This window comes from Rissa tridactyla, chromosome 1 (assembly GCF_028500815.1).
Source record: "Rissa tridactyla isolate bRisTri1 chromosome 1, bRisTri1.patW.cur.20221130, whole genome shotgun sequence".
NCBI lineage: Eukaryota > Metazoa > Chordata > Aves > Charadriiformes > Laridae > Rissa > Rissa tridactyla.
This window is the reverse complement of record NC_071466.1, coordinates 33,278,884-33,295,799: the sequence shown is the minus strand read 5'-3', so window position 1 is coordinate 33,295,799 and position 16,916 is coordinate 33,278,884. Positions and strand designations below refer to the sequence as shown.

Sequence of the window (16,916 nt, the reverse complement as noted above, 5' to 3'; positions counted from 1 at the left end):
TTGCTTTTCATCTTTGTTATTACTCTCCTTGATTACATTGCACCTAATAAATGTAAAGCTGCTGATTCTTTTTGACAGCTTTTTTTTAGTGCCTGTTAACCTAAAGTACTAATTTGGAAATATTTTCCAGGCACAGCTTGCAAGACAAATGTAGACCAACTGGTGGCGGTGATGGTTGTTGTTACTGGTTTTTGTAATTAACTGTGGCTGCTGGGAGCCCAAAATAAAACTTTGAAGTCTTAGCCATTATGTAAAAGACAGAGCGGCGCAACTATTTGTGGCATCTGGGACTATTGATTTACTGCAGCCCGCCAGTGTTGGAGGGGCGTGCTGCTACGTCAGCCGCGCGCTCTATTGTTTCAATGGCTGTGGCCTTTGTGTTTGATCCCTGTCGGCGCTTGCGTCAGTGATGCATATCATCGCCCTGTGTGATGTCAAAGTGTGGGTGTTCGGTTATAGAGCCATAGTTAACCTAATGTGCTGCAGTAAATCCTGAATGCTATTTCCTCCTGGGGATAACAGTGATTCATCGCCGTTCACATTAGACTAATGCTAAGTATAGCAGTGTTCATGAGCCGCAGCATCCACATAGATTAGTATCAAAGTCACTGCAGCTTTCTAAACGCGACGCCAGAAAGTGTTTGTTTGCACCCAGATCTGTTTGTGCGCCTCCTTTCTTAGGTGTAAACTGATTAGCAGTTCAGCTAAAGGTAAATCCTGTGGAGGGCCTGGGCTGGAGTAATCCTTTGTAACTTAATTATGTTAATTAACGTAAAAGCTTTCCGCTAAAGAACTTGGATCGCACCAGCCAATGACGAGCGGTAGGCCGGAGCGGCGGTCCAGCGGAATGGCGGAGGAAGCCACCCTCACGGGGGATGTCGCCGCCCGAAAACCCTCCTCGCCCTCTCCTTGAAGCCCGGGGGCCGCTTTGTGCCCGGGGGGTTGCCCGCCGGCCCGCGGACCCGGCGCGGGCAGGGCGGAGCGGGCCGCGGGGCGGAGCGGAGCGGAGCGGGCCGCCGCGCACCTGAGGGAGCCGCCCCCGCCCCGCCTGCCGCCCAGCAGCCGCCCGGCCCCGGCCCCGGCCCGCTGCCCGGCCCGAAATGAGCGGTAAGGCCTGCTCGCTGAAACACAACGGCGGGGCGCGGCACCGCGGCGGACGGGGGAGAGCTGCGGTGGCTGGAAATAAAAACGCGGGGGAAATCCGAGAGCCGCCAAAGCCGGCCATGAGCGGGCTCCGGAGGGGAGGGGGCAGGGTGGCCGGCCCGAGGGGGGAGGGGGGCTGCGGTGTCCCCGTCACGGCGAAGGGAGCGGGCGGGCTGCGGGCTGGGAGGCCATGGCGAGCCCGGGTTTTATAAGAGCGGGGCGATGGGCGGTTACTGCCCCGGAAGAGCATCGTCTGCCGGGCTGGGAGCTCCGCCGCCCGCCTCAACATGGAGCGGTGCGGAACGGTTGAAATGAAAAGAAATAGCGTATCTAATTAGGGAAGGCGGTGGCGGTGTCCTCAGATTGTCAGGAGTTACGGTGTTGACGGCGCCACGACCCTAGCGATTACACAGCGCTTAATTGTGCTCGGCGTTTGTGGTCGCTGTAATGAGGTTTTTGCAGCCTGCTCGAACAGGCGTGTTGGGGAACTTCACCTGCTGTCGCCGGGGACGGGGGGAAGAAGGTATTCCTCTCGTTCTTGGGATTTTTTATGTTTTTCCCGTTTCAGGACGCATATTCCAAGTTTTATGTGATCTTCGATAGGCACCTTGATTTTTTTTTTTAATTATTATTATTTTTAAAACTTAGAACAAAATTCTTCCCTAGACACTTTACAAGTTTTCCCTTTCATAGTAGTGACATAGCGAATTTCAGGACAACAATAAACTGAGAGTGTGGTGAAACATCTCTTTCTTGAGTTCAGTTGAATTAAATAAACCATTACTGTGTTTGATTCGTTTTTCAAGAATAAAGTGCAAAACATAGCTACGTGTTTGTTTTGTCTCCCACAATACTATTCCTCTTCTAATACAACAAAACTTGCATACCTGAAAGTGTATAGAAGATTCGAGACCTCCCCTTACAACAGTCAAGTCATCAACATCCATAATGTAGTGATTTGGATGAAGTCAATTCCATTTATGTGCAATATAGAAAATCAGATGTTTGCTTAACATAAATTCCTGGCGCTGTTGTTTGATGGTGCTTTATAATCAGTCTCACCTCATGGTAAAACACACTGTCTTTGTCACGTACCAGCCTAGCCAATACCTAGAAGCATGAAAATTCCTCTTGCAGTGTATTTCACTGAAGTAGAGTCAAGATCTTCACATTAGTTGTTTTTAAAAGGAAAAAAATAATAATATTTTACAGTATATTAGCATTTTATCTTTAGATACAGGAAAGCTGTTTTAATTTTTGCAGGTAGTAATATGCTTTCTGTCAAGAAATCAATAATTTCACTGTGAAGACCCTATGTTCATTCAAATGTATAAAGTCTGCCAACTTTTTTTCTGTGCTTTTCATTTTCATGAATGTTCCTTTGCAATCAAACTTCATTCCACAGCCACTTTGAAATCCAATCAGAAGTAAATTAGAGTTCACCCTTATGTCTTGAATATTAAAAATATATTTTCATTAATTGTGGAACTGTAAAGTGCTAAAGATGGGATGCAAATTTTCAAACTACTAATCTAACACTGCAATAATTTTTCAGGTCCATACATTGCCTTTATGTCTTTATTTTTGTGGCTGCTAGATTATGGGTATACTGAGAATGGCTTTGTGGATCAACCTTTGTACTTGATTGGAGATAACTGCTTTTTTTTTGTTTGTTAGAGAGATTAAAGCACTAAATAAGTGAGCTTTAAAAAGATTGTTAAACAATATTCTTTAGATGTTTAAAGTAAAACAAAACAAAAAAGCCAAACACAGAAGTACCTGTCAGTTCGCAAAGAAGTAGGCTGTTTTTGTTAGAGTTCCTTCTTTCCCTGAAGACATTGAGTTTGCCGTAGAAAGTTCAAGTAACTGTGGTCTTAATTCTCAATTTACCTGAAATTTAAATAGTTTAAAATTGTGAGTTTAGTAGAAGTGTTGGTCTTTTGTATTCATTATGGAAAAACTACAAGAAAGCAATACAAAATGCAAGCTCTGTAAAATTCACCCTCTGATGTAAGAATTCAAACCATTATTTGGTTGACTTATAATAAATATGCTTCCATTACTGTTGACCTGTTTTTTGTTTACTGTAAGCTAATGTTCTAAAGCACTTTTTCAGCTTTTGTTTTGCTGGTTTTCACTTCACTTTCGTTTATTTTTAGAAAGAAAATATATCTATATTCTCCTGAATATATCTATATTTTCCTGAATACGAGGTATTCTCCTGAATATCTCATATTCAGGAGAAACTCTTGTGGAAACGTTTTTGAGTTTCAGCTGAGCAAAAAGACCTGAAGAAGGTTCAGTTCTCAGTTTATAATTTACTGTAGTCCTCATATTCTTTGCTGTTACACAGGTCAGTTAATCTCTCAATTAAGACCTTGTTCTTAAAAAGTCTCTTCCCCCTTCCCCCAGCTGTGGGTTGACCCTTCATCGATAATAAAGCTGTGATTCTTTTTAGGTAGTACATTTCAAAACTTCTGTATCTTGTGAAGAAGTCCCTATGTATCAAGTTGGATTACATGCTGCTTTTTTAAAGATTGCTTTTTGTTCCTTTTCCCAGCTCTTGGCATTCGGATAGTTATCTGTATTTTTCCGTCAAGTTCATACTTAGCAGAATGAGGTATGCTAATCTTATATACCATACTTTAAAATTACTTAGTATTTTCCATTTGCAGATCTTAACTTGAGTTTACAAAACATTAATGTGGAACTATGAGCGCCCTTTCAGAAGTATTGAAACTTCACTAAGAATTGGATCGGTGCTTTTGGTAGCCTCACTACTACACTGAATTGGAAATTTGGAGAATGTGGCCTGGAGTGTCTGAATCTCAACCCTATGCACTTGCCACAGAACCTGGTCGGATTATATTGTGTTTAATTATTAAAGAAAAACTGAAACTTCGGCGATTGTCGCCTTGTCTATTTTAAACACAAGAATATAAGGATGTCTGTAGGTGGTCCCTCTTGAAGCCTGAGCCAATGTGCTTGCTCTGATTAAAGGGGAGAGCATAACGATAGGGCAGGCACACACAAATAACTTCCTTGTTTCTAGCTTCCTGAACCAAAAGTAATACTTGTATTTTTTACGGCTCTTAACGGATTACCTCTCTCAATTTGTTCAATTTGTTCTGAACCTAACCTTTAGTTTCCACAATGTTCTTAAAGCAAGGAGTTCCACAATTTAGCTGTGCCTTTCATGAGAAATTCCTTTATCAGTTTTAAACCTTTTACCTGGTGATCTAATTTAATCTCTGGGTCTTGCACGTGAGAAACTGTAAATGATCTGTCTTCCCATTTTTAGGCAGTTTGTAGGCGGGTTGTTTTTTTTTTTAATAGGTCTTTTACTATTCCTCTGCTGCCAGTCTTTTTACATTTTAACCATCTTCAGATGGAAGAATCCCAGTCTCTTTAATCTTTCCTTATAAACAGGCAGAAAGCTACTGTAAACTTCTCTTTTTTTTTTTTTTTGTCCTTTTCTAGTTCTGTGTGGGTTTTTTGAAAGGTGTATGACCTTGCACATAGCACTCAAGCTACTGAGGTACCACATGGATTTATAGCATAGTGTAATAATGTTTTCTGCTTGTTCTCTGTTCTGTTAGTAATGATTTTTAATGTTCTTGTTCTTTCTGCAAATGCCACTGAACAACAATCAGCTGGTATTTCCTTAGAAATATATGTAGTAACTCCATAGTCTGTTTATTTACAGCTAATTTATGGCTTATGGTTGTAAATAAATACCTCTGTTTTTGTCCAGGTGCATTACTTTGCACTTACAGACACTTTCTTCTTCTTTTTTATCATCTGGTCATTGAGCACTGTGAGATCTTTTGCAGCTCTCTGAGACCATACCAAAGATTTGTCACCTCGCTGTTCATTTCCTTTTCCAAAAGATTTGTTAATACATTGGACAGGTTCTTCTTTGCTTGCCTGTGGGACACCTTTGGTCACTTTGGGCACTTTGAAAGCCGATCAATTACTACTTCTCTTTGTTTCCTGTTCTCAAGCAGGTGAGTTATTCATGAGAAGCCCTTTTCCCACTTTAACCAAAGGCAGCATTACTTCTTTAAGAGTTTTTGAGAGAGATTGTCAAAAGCTTTTTGAAAATCTGAGTATGTCATAGCGTCCCTGTGCTCTTTGAAGGTATCAGATTTTCCAGGCAGTACTTTATCTACAAATGCCTCCATAACGCCTCCCCATTGTGTCATATTTACCTAAGTGTCTGCGAACTCTGTTCTTTCCGGTTTGCATGGTACAAGGATCATCGTGGTATCACAACTTTTCCCATTAGTAGGAGTAGACTTACTGGTTAGTATCCCATTTGCCACCTCCCAGTCATCTGGTACTGAGACCACTTTAGGTGATAAGACCATAGTAACAGAGCAGCAATTTTGTAAGTGATTTCCTTTACAGCTCATAACTGAATACTCTCTGGTTTCACCAGTTTGTTTCAAATACTTTTTTTGTTGGTTTTGGTTTCTGTTTTAAAGTCACGTCTGTTGTCTTTTCATCTTGGGACAATTCTTTTGACTTGTCACCTGTCAAGAAATTTTGACATAAGGTCTTCTGTGAGCTTACTGACAGAGAAGGGAAAAATATCAGCTGGTGAATTTTTTTTTATTTTGTTTCTGGGGTTTTTTTCTAACTGTTTCTTAAGTTTCTAAGAATGCCCTTTGCTATAATTTTATCTGTACAGTTCATTGCCTTTGTTTATCCATGTTATCTTGTATATTTTTCACAGAGACTTTGCAGTTCAGTATGTTCTTTGAACTTTAAATGCTGCTGTACTGAATATTTCTGTAACCCATTCAGGTCCTGCTCAGGTTCCAATGATGTCCCCAAATGGTTCAGTGCCTACTATTTATGTGCCTCCTGGATATGCCCCACAGGTATGTCTCTTCATTTGATTCTTATTTTATTTCTTTTCATGCAAGTTACAGGAGTAGAGCTTGAATAGCTAATTCAATAAATTGATGTGTGAAGTTTCAGAGTCACTGTGGTCAGGGGGAGATGAGGGGAGATGTCCTGTAGTATCTCTGTGATGGGAGACTTGTCATGTGGTCTTTGTGCTTGTTTAGTTATATATTAACTACTTACATGACAATAACAAGCACAGTTCCTTGTTGACTTCAGGATCATAGTGTACTCAATGCTCTCTGAACATAAAATACAATCATGACCCAAATAGCTCATTGTGCAGGACGTGAATTCTGGGTTAGTGGATGTTCTCTCTTGGCACCAATATAATTTTATGTATATACATAGCTCATGTTGGAAAGTGCCCTGCAGGTAAGCAGTAAAACAGATCAATTAGAAAAAGTGTAGCAAACAGTGTGGAAAAAATGGCAGCTGTCCACTGGGGATATATTATCACATAATACATGTTTCTACAGCTTATCTTAAAACAGGGCTCTGATTTTCTCACAGCTGCGCAATTCCTAATTTAGGTGCCTGAAAATTAAGTGTGAGCTAGATAACCTGGACATTCTTTAAAGCAGATTAAAAGGATGATTCCTCTCAGCTATTTTGGACACCTGTATTATAACGAGATGTGTGGCTTTTTACATGGTGTCTCTTTCTTTCCCTCAACTATAAAACAAGCCTAGGGGTCAGTAGGTCAGACCTGGAAGGTAGAGCAGATGAATACCACCCGCCATAATGTAGGTCTTTCCCATGATGTTCTGTTGTTATGACCGGCCTACCTCCGACTCAGTGTGCACCCCATGGTGTACACTCAGAAGAGATTACAACACATAAAATGCAATCAAAAAACCTGCAGTGTCCAGCAGATGTTGGACTAATTATCTGCACTGCATGAAAAATTGTCCTCTAGCAAAAGAAAAGGCTGTTGGGTTGGCCAGACTAATACATGGCATCTGTGTGGTTTTACCTTTCATCTGTTGAAAGCTGGCTGATAAGTTGATTAATGTATCCTTCATAGCATAGTTGAGTTCCCAAACAGGCAGAAGAAATGTGAATTAAAAATAATCAGAAAAGTCCATTTATCTTTAGGTCACCGTAAAAAGTTTTGATTCCTATTAGAATTCATTTTTAAAGAACTGGAAGAATTTTTGAGATTACTGAAATGCAAAATTTTACCATACTTAATTTCAATTGATGAAGTACTGAATGTTTAAAAAGTTGTGTAGCCTGTGACAATCTGAGTAATCTTTATGAAATTCATTTATCCTTCCTTTGAGGCCAGCTTGCAGCAGACAAGCTGAAGGCCTGGGCCTTGCTGGGGCAGGCTCGTTAGCCTTTCACTGGAGCTTGTTAGTTAAAGCAGGTGTGGTGCTAACACAGCTCTCTGACTTTGGAACTAAAGGTGTCTCCCATCTATCCAGCTCAGAATACAGGTGGAATGAGCTCATATCTGCTGTTTTCATCTGAGTAGAAGTATCATAGTCCAGGAAAACCTGTAGTTTGTAAGGCGTCTGAAGTATTTACTGCTGACAAAACATACCAGCTGTTGTGGTTTATGATGGAAGTTCCTGTTACAAGCCAGAAGATTTGATAGTAGTCTTGCAAACAGGAAAGTCTTAACACTATCGAGCTAAGAGTTATCCCAGATTTAATGCAGTCCCAGAAAAGTAACTTACATGGTTTCTTCAGGTATAGTATATTTTTAAATGTCAGCAACTGCAGGTTTTGAGAGAAAATGGAAACCAGGTAAATGTCTAAAGCCATCAGCCTGGAAGAACAACTTCAGCATAACCATCTTTTGTCTATCTGTTTTCATTTAGTTTTATTGTACCTCTGCTTGCTTCAATTCCTATTTGACAGTGATGCAGCATACTGTCCTCTGTTGGAAGTTTGGGATTACTACAGAATAAAGCATATTTATTTTTCTTATATCACATAAATAAAAAGTGATTCATAAGTCGATTTACTTCTCCCTTCCTCTCCTTTTGGAACTGTAGTTCTAAAACTCTGAAAGAAAATACATATCACAGAATGGTTTGGGTTGGAAGGGACCTTAAAGATCATCCAGTTCCAACCCCCCTGCCATGGGCAGGAACACCTCCCACTAGACCAGGCTGCCCAAAGCCCTGTCCAACCTGGCCCCCCCAAGGGATGGGGCATCCACAGCTTCTCTAGGCAGCCTGTTCCAGTGCCTCACCACCCTCACAGTAAAGAATTTCTTCCTAATATCTAATTTAAATCCACCCCCTTCTAGTTTAAAACCGTTACCCCTCATCCTATAACTTCTGTCTCTGATAAAGAGTCCCTCCCCATCTCTCCTGTAGGCCCCCTTTAGGTACTGGAAGGCTGCTATAAGGCCTCCCCGGAGCCTTCTCTTCTCCATCTCATCTTTATTCATCCTCTCCAAGCTGTCTGTAATGAGTTTTCTAGTGGTGTTTGGTTGGTTCACTCAACCAAGCAGGCCTATGCCAGAACTATGTGTTTTGCTAGCACAATTAGGATTATAGATAACTTGTTTATTTTTAAACTTAAGATGATACACTTGACATGGTGCACTTACTGCTTTTTGGAGGGTTTTTATCTATGTAGTTGCATGGTAGAGGCTTACGGTTGAGTTGATGTTTGATTTGGAGACACAGTTACAAACTTGTCAAACTTTTCATTTTACACTATTAAACTTAAGGTCCTTGCTGCTATGAATCGAGTATCGTATTTCTGAGTTACTTAGGCTATTAGCAGACCCAAGAAAACAAATAAATTATAAACTAAGTAGCCTGGTTTTTATGGAAGCTGCTTCCTGTGTAGTCTGAATCTGCTCATAAATTCATGATGAATTGCAAGGTTTTTTGTGTAAGCAAAAAGGACTTAAATAATTAAAACTGTGTTTCAGCGTTTAGAGAATTTTATTGGACAGCAGAAGTTCTAGTCGTATTTAGTGCTGTTAATATATCCTGCGTTTAGATGCCACACAGCTATGGTTGCACAGATGTGAAGAGTGTTGTCTTTAGTGAAATTACTCTTTCCCAATAAGGGACAATTTCCGTATACTGAAAATAGTCAGCCCATTTTTTAGAGTATGTATGTATTTTAAAGCTGTGTTTACTTAGGTCATTTATATTCATTTCCAGCTCTCTGTTTATGTAAGTAAGGTGGGATCAGCTCCATTACGTACATACTTTTATGTCTTCTGAATGATATTGCATATGCATGGAGATCTTCATTCTACCATTACACCAGAAGCGTACAGATGCATCTACGTAACTGTCTTTCTCAGTACAGTAGTGAAGTTTTGAAATAATTTCCTAGACCAACCTCACTTACCTCGCATTAGTTCAGCTAGCAGTGTAATTTTAGGGTGTACAAATTAGAATGCTGTCAGAGAAAACAAAAGCAGAAGCTGCGTTCCAGAGGTACCAGATGCACACCAGTCCCTAATGGGGACATGGTAAAACCAATGATTGATCCCTCAAGCTGCTTTCTGTCGTGGACTTGGTCACCAGGGCATGGGACTAAATCTAGCCAAGCATAATCGCTTAAGCTTAAACAGTAGAGTTGAAAGCAGCTTAGCGCTAAGTGCTTTGATATATTGATCTGCTCCTGTTGCACCAGGTTACCTATTGCTGTATGTGTGTATGTCTCCACCTCATTTCAAATGTCATTGAAAACTTACGTCATAGGGTTGCCTTGTCCCCTGCTTTTGAATGTAGCCAGGATGTTCCAGATTCCTTTCTTCTTCTCCTCCTTTTCTGTATAAATGTTTCATCCAAGAACTTAGATTGCAATCCCTGCTGTGGCATTATTTTACAGCATTTTACTAGGAAGTGGAGAACAATTTATTCATCAGCATCACAGACGCTAAAGTACTGTCACCATGATACGTACAAGGCAAATTATGCCAAGATCATCTCTAGATGTTACCAACAGTCACCTATTTTTGTGAATTTACCACTAGTCATACAAACATCCAGAGAGGGTCATGATGGCAGTCTTCCGTGTCTGTGATACGCTTCAGGGAGGAATCCCTGTTTCTGGTCCTGTTGATGACTGACCCTCGTTTAGCGAAGAGCATTTTCTGCATCGGTACTTTGTGCCTGCCCTCCACCAGACCCCTACACCCACCAAACCACTTCTAGGGAGCAATCTAGTTGTTGTACTGTAGAACCAACCATAGGATCAGTGTCGCGTACAAGCAATGTGAATGAGGGTGGAAACAGGACCCTGGGGAGAAGCGAAGGCTCATGCCGTAGGTGTACCTCGTTGTTTATAAGATGTTGTCAGTGTCAGATTTTTTTAACAGTATTTTTCCCCGTCACATTGAGAAATTATTGGCATTATTGCAGTTAATACACTTTAAAAGAATATAAATTGCTCTTTAATAGTCGTGGGTTTTCTTAGGCTCTTGTGTTTCCGTTTTCTCAAATTTAAGGGTTTTACCATGACTAGTTTTGCTTATAGAAACATACCTTTCAGACTGTCATTCCAAGCACATTCATTCTTTTGCGTGTTACTAAGCATTTCTTTTTTTTGGTACGTGGTGTCTCTCCCTGTACAGGTTATTGAGGACAACGGTGTTCGAAGGGTTGTGGTGGTCCCCCAGGCTCCAGAATTTCATCCTGGTGGTCACGCAGTGATACACAGGCCTCCGCATCCCCCACTGCCTGGCTTCCTTCCTCTTCCAGCCATGATACCCCCTCCACCACGTCATATATACTCACCCGTGACCGGAGCCGGTGATATGGCAACGCAGTACATTCCACAGTACCACACCTCTCAAGTATACGGCGATATGGGTAAGTAGCTTATCCAATATTGCAAGTTCTATCAAAGGAAATAGTGCTCTATACGTTTCCAGCATCTGTTGTGCTGATGTATGGGCTTTATCAAGGAAGTTATAGCTTGAATGACAGCTATACACAAAAGTTTCATGAGGGTGCCATTCTTGTTTTTAATGAAGTTTATTATTCTAGAAGAAGTTATTTTCGTCAATTTGACTTGTCTATTCAATGATCCATTAAGCACGTCCAGGAAAGCAATGCAGGAAGTGTTTGTAGTGATTCAGTTGATGTCTTCCCCTGAGATTAAATGTTTAAATCCATACCTGAGCACTGTTCTGAGGTCTCATGTCTTGCAGGTATCCTGTTTGAAGCGTGAAACAGCAGTTCTTAGTATTGATTATGAAAAAAAAGATAGCTGTTTTTCATAAAACTGTATGCATTTAGTCTAGTGCCTGTATTGAGGACCCACTTGAGTAAAAATCAGTTGGTGCCACCAACCTAAACTTAATATTGTAGTTGAAGTTGTCCTTGGTAGTGCTATTGACGTCTGCCTTTAATACTGTTTAGCAGCAAAGCATACGTGTCTGCTAACTCAGGGGCTGCATTCTTAGATTAATATTTACATTTCTGGTAGACTTGCTTTTCTTTAGATAAACTTCTGCTATAAAGCAGGTCCTGACCTTGAAAGACAATAGTGCCAGGTTGCTGTTTCTAGAGAGAGAAGCTAGAAGCTATGGAGGGGGAGACTAAACGTAACTTTGTCATGTCGCTACGTGTGTAGATTCTCAGTGTTCTGTGCTGCTACTACTAAAATCATCTAAAAATGTCCTCCATGTAGTCAATGTGCTTAAATAGTCATGTTGTAAAAAGCCATCAGCTAAGAATATACTAATGTCTTGATCTTGGTGGAATTCTTAGTGTTTCTGTATTCTTAAATTGTACTTTATTTGTTCCTTGTGCTACTTTGATAACAGTTCATTTTTAGATGCTCTTTGGGTGCTTATTTATAAGTTTTTATTAATTTCTTGGTTTCCTGTAGATGGCAGTTGTTTGCTTTTAGTTTGTTAAAGTAAGAGATTGGAGTATGATAATTAACTGCATAAAAGATAAAGGATAGTTCTTAATGGAATAGCATTTTTTAGATTTCTGCTGCTCGGTTATATCCCTTTAAATATGAATTCAATGATAATTGCTAAACTGCTAATATAACAAAAAATTATAAAGTGGGATTCTTTGGTTTTGCTTTGTTTTAAATATATATGGAAGATGCTTTTGGATTTAGGGAATTAAGAGGATTAGGGATGCTTTGATTTGTTACATATTTGCTACAGATTCCATAATTATGGACCACTGACTTTGGCTTTCAGAAGTCAAAGTCCACAGTTAGGCTCTTACATGAGGAATCTGAATTTAAGAGGGGGGATGGAAACCCAGAAGCACTTAGACCGTGGTAGTTCTCTAACAAGACCACCTAAGTCTCTAATGGTAGTGAAGATCAAATTTCTAAATAGTCACAGCTTATCTAGTAGTCCTCTGTCAAATTTTCAGGGAATTAAGCTGACCTAAAAAAAACAGAAACTGAAAAGTTCTCTAGTTTTGTGATTTTATCCTTCTTGAAAGGAAGTTTTCATTTGATCTTGTTTTCTATACTTCCTAGCACATAAGGAATAACAAATAATGAACTTCATTCTTCAGACCAAGTGATCCACCTTACCTGAAAATGAACAAATTCTATTCTAGTTTTGAAGGATGTATTTTTTTCAAAGCTTTCATCATTTATCATAGATAGGGTTACGCTAAGGAAAGAGTTGGTGCCATGTGGTGCACTATTTTAAAGTCGTGAGTCAGTAAGCTGTTTCTAAGCTGTTGTGGTTTAACCCCAGCCGCCAAATACACGCCGCTCGCAGCCACTTGCTCACTGTGCCCCCCCTGCAGTGGGATGGGGAGGAGAATGGGGAAAAAAAAAGAAAAACTCATGGGTTGAGATAAAGACAGTTTAATAGGACAGCAAAGGAAGAGAGAACAATAAGAATAATAACAGAACATACAAAGCAAGTGATGCACAATACAGTTGCTCACTACCCACTGACCAATGCCCATCCCATCCCCGAGCAGCGATCACCCCTTCCCCCGGTTTATGTACTGAGCATGACGTCATGTGGTATGGAATATCCCTTTGGCTGGTTTGGGTCAGCTGTCCTGGTTATGCTCCCTCCCAGCTACTGGTGCACCTCGTTGCTGGCAGAGCATGGGAAGCTGAAAAGTCCTTGACTTAGTATAAGCATTACTTAGCAACAACTAAAACATCAGTGTGTTATCAACATTATTTTCATACTAAATCAAAACCACAGTGCTATACCAGCTACTAGGAATAAAATTAACTATCCCCGCTGAAACCAGGACAGAGGCATGAAGGTGAAAATGGATAAAAATATTAGAATTGGATAGAAAAGTTCACCAATCTGCAATTTACTTTTTTTCATTAGGCTAGTACTGACTTTTTTCCAAAGCCACGTTTTGACTTAGAGATGGGTCTTTGGTGATACAGCAGCAATGCCTTGGGTTACTGTGTACAGGTATAATGTACTTACAAGACCTAGCCATACTGCCTTCAACCTTTTAATGTCTTTCAGTTGCCCTATGCTTTTTTGGGTTTTTTTCCAGCTGATTTCTGCTGAAGCACCATTAAAGTAAGAGCTCTAGTTGCATTCCAAAACCTAAAACTTCTGTATTTTTTATTCAGCATAAGAGCAAACCTCCTCCCATGTAAGCACATTTTTTCTGTGCTGACTTTGTCCTGTACCTTACAGCTCAAGGAAGATTATAGAAACATTTTAAGAATAATTTTTAAGTAGGAAAAAGATACAGGAAGGAAAGATTATACTTTCTCCCCTAACATGTTGTTAATGTCCAATTAGTTCATATCAGTTTACCTGCTGGACACTTCAGTTTTCCAACAGAAACAGAGGTGTAATTTTACACACAAGCGTGCAGTTAATGCACATAGCATAGCATTTTTAAATAGATTTTTAATTACATTCTGTTCTTAGTGATTCTTTTTAATTTTTTTCTTGTTTACTTTCATTTAGATACTCTGCCTGCTCATGGAAGATCCAACTTTAGAGACGAAAGGTCTAGTAAAACATATGAAAGGTTACAAAAAAAATTAAAAGATCGACATGGAACTCAGAAGGATAAGTTAAACAGTCCTCCGTCGTCTCCTCAGAAATGTCCATCTCCTACAAGTGAACATAATGGACTTACAAAAGGACAGGATGCAGCTGGTATAAGCACAGGTTCTACCAAAAGCAAGTCTTTGGTTAAAGGAAAAAGCAATTCTCAGCCAGATGCAGAAGTAGAAGGTAAGTGTTAATAAAGATAATATATATATACATTATGTGACTCCAGTGTCTGGCTGAGCATAGCGTTTCTAGGTAGAAAACCACACTTTGACAATCTTGGAGTTGGGTAGTAGCCCATAATTACCCTGACTTATATAGAACGGAGTTAAGGGCGATCAGCCTGCTCATCACACTGGAACGATGGGCCTAAGAGAACAAAACTACTGACATGCAAGTCTCCACGTAGATTTGAGCAAATCTTATTAGTCATACTTCATAACACTGTTCAAAGAAATATCTGTGCTTTGTCCAAAGTTATTGGTGCTTACATTCTAAGGAATTGCTGAATATTGATGGCCTGCTTGATATTGCAGAAAACATGGAAAGAACCAGGCGTCTGATACAGGAAATGTACATTCAGCTTGTTAAAGAGAAGTATTTTGTAAAAGAGATGCTGCTGTGTTACACAAAATTCACATAACACCTGTCCCTACCAACTCATTATTGAAAGGCCTTTGTAGAAAAAGACTGGTCCTCACACGTTAGTCTGTGTGAGTTCATGTTTTCTAAGACACTACCACAGGGAGTGTATTTATTATTAATACCTTTATTTCACTGGAAAGCCTGCGATCTCATAAATGGACTGAATTCACTCAGTCTTGGTCATACAGTTGTTGAATGTGATGATGTGTCACTATGCAACTTTCAGGTCACTGTCATGGCACTTCAGATTCAGAACATAACGTCAAAGACTTGCCGTCAGCCGAGTGCAATTTTCTCAGAATAGGGAGCTGTAACTAGTGATGCTGAGGGAAATAAACCGTGACTTTCTCAACTCACTGAAGTTTGCTTTGAGGTGATTATTCTGTGCCACTGTGTATTCGATTGCTGTAAACCAAAAGGAATGCAAAGAAAGTACATCTAAGCAAGACCAGGAAATCTCAACCTACAGGAGCTGTTTAAAAACGTGTCGATGATACGCTGTGAAAGCTTAGTACCAAGGGACACACCTTTGAGATACAACCTGAATTCAGAAGTTGGGAAGAGCTGCTCCAAACTTGAATGAATGCTTGCCGCTATAGTTCCAGTTTGGCATTTGTCTTGGCTTCAGTTTACTTTCGGTTCGTTGGTGTTTACCTGTGAGCTAACTTTACCAAGGCACAGGTGATGAAACGTAGTGTTGCTTACATATGTTATGAAAATTATGTTAACGGTTCCTTAGAAGTATTCCATATGAAAAATGGAAACTTTTCAAAATTATTTAATTAAGGAGACATTTGGGAAAATTATGTACTATGACTTAAACTTGTAATAACAAATAGAAGTCAGAAATGCATTTAATTAGTTTAATTTGACCTGTGTTTTTTAAAGGCTTTGTTTTTTCTTTTATTTTTCATTTTAGTTTAAGGCAGTGAATTAAAAATGCCTGTCCACAGCTTCAAAACTGAGCAGCCTATTCACTTTCACTATTGAAATAATAAAATTTTAATATTGGGGGGATGAAAGTACATAAACCACTTTCTATATACTTTATAAACCTCAACTGTACCTTCAGCTGAAACAGAACACCTTAGATTCTTTGCCTGAGATGTAACTGAAGGCTAAGCTGAGGTTTGCCCTTGCAATTGGGGGAGGCCAGCAGTGTTACCAGTAGTCTTCCAGCTGATATGCAGTAACATTTAAACTACTGTAACTTGACTGCGTCTACATCCAAAGAGGAATCTATAGGAAATATCTCAGCCAAGAGTTTAAGTTCTCCGGAGCAGTAGTTTGTTTAAAGTTATACATTAATAAAAGATAACCAGGCTTTCTGTATTCCATAAATCATAGAACAGGTTTAGATATAGTTTTAGATTAACAACTTCTTTGGGAGGTTTTTTTTTGGTTTTATTTTGCCCTAGATGAATGCAAGTTGGCAAGGTGTTCTATTTTATAAATACTTTAGTCTATGTGCAGTTGTTGACTTTTAAGAGCTATTTCACTGTAAAGTCACTGAATGATATTCATGGGTAATTTTTGTTCGTTTTGATTTTGTTTTTTAAGAAAAGGATGAAGAAACAAAAGCACTTGAAGCACTTCTTTCTAATATAGCCAAGCCAGTGGTAAGTAAATTAAGCTTTCCATAAAATCAGAATGTATCTGTTGCTATTTTACACTGTTACACCTCCTTTTCTCTCTCCAAGTTTGAAGGATCTTTAACTTCCCTCACTAAAGAAAACTTGCTTAACTTCTAGTCACTGAAATGTAAATGACCAAAGTAATTTTTAGTATATTAACATTTATGAAGCTAAAATTGTCTTGATATGTATTATGTGTAATTCTTCTTGGCCACTCTGTGAAATCTCAATATTAACATAGTTATAAAAAATATATATAGAAAGAGCTTGTAACGTTGCCAGTAAGGTAATGGTGATGCTTAACATAAGATGATGCTAAACATCATCTCTTACTGTAAAAAGTGTTCTCAATTTCCGGTAATATTGTTTAGTTTTAACTGTCCAGGCAACAATTTTACACACCGGATATCTCTAGCCATGAGAGATACCTGGCAAGGTTTTGGAAACCTGACCAAAAATGAGGGTTTGGAAAACCTTATTTGAGAAGTAAAGAACAATTGTGACAGATTTCTCTTTAAGAGTCTCTGGCACGTCCAGGAAAGAGAGACATAAAATTTGTCAAGGCAGGTGACTGTTAGCAGTGGGCTTCTGACTTTACCTGCTTGAAAAGTTTGAAGAGC

The 16,916-nt window shown here is 39.5% G+C and overlaps 1 protein-coding gene across 13 annotated transcripts in view; it reads left to right on the top strand.

Annotated features, from left to right (window-relative positions):
• FNDC3A (fibronectin type III domain containing 3A) overlaps positions 1-16,916 on the top strand; it is a 123,413-nt gene that overhangs the window by 63,421 nt on the left and 43,076 nt on the right. For 10 of the 13 annotated variants that reach the window (XM_054211432.1, XM_054211442.1, XM_054211412.1 and 7 more), the window contains 4 exons: positions 5,953-6,029; positions 10,616-10,853; positions 13,928-14,200; positions 16,223-16,281. In XM_054211432.1, coding sequence (XP_054067407.1) covers positions 5,953-6,029; positions 10,616-10,853; positions 13,928-14,200; positions 16,223-16,281 — 647 coding nt within the window. Of the gene's footprint in view, positions 1-1,085; positions 1,108-1,454; positions 1,667-5,208; positions 5,534-5,952; positions 6,030-10,615; positions 10,854-13,927; positions 14,201-16,222; positions 16,282-16,916 lie in introns of those variants that run through there. The other 3 variants (XM_054211512.1, XM_054211502.1, XM_054211530.1) reach the window with 3 other exon arrangements.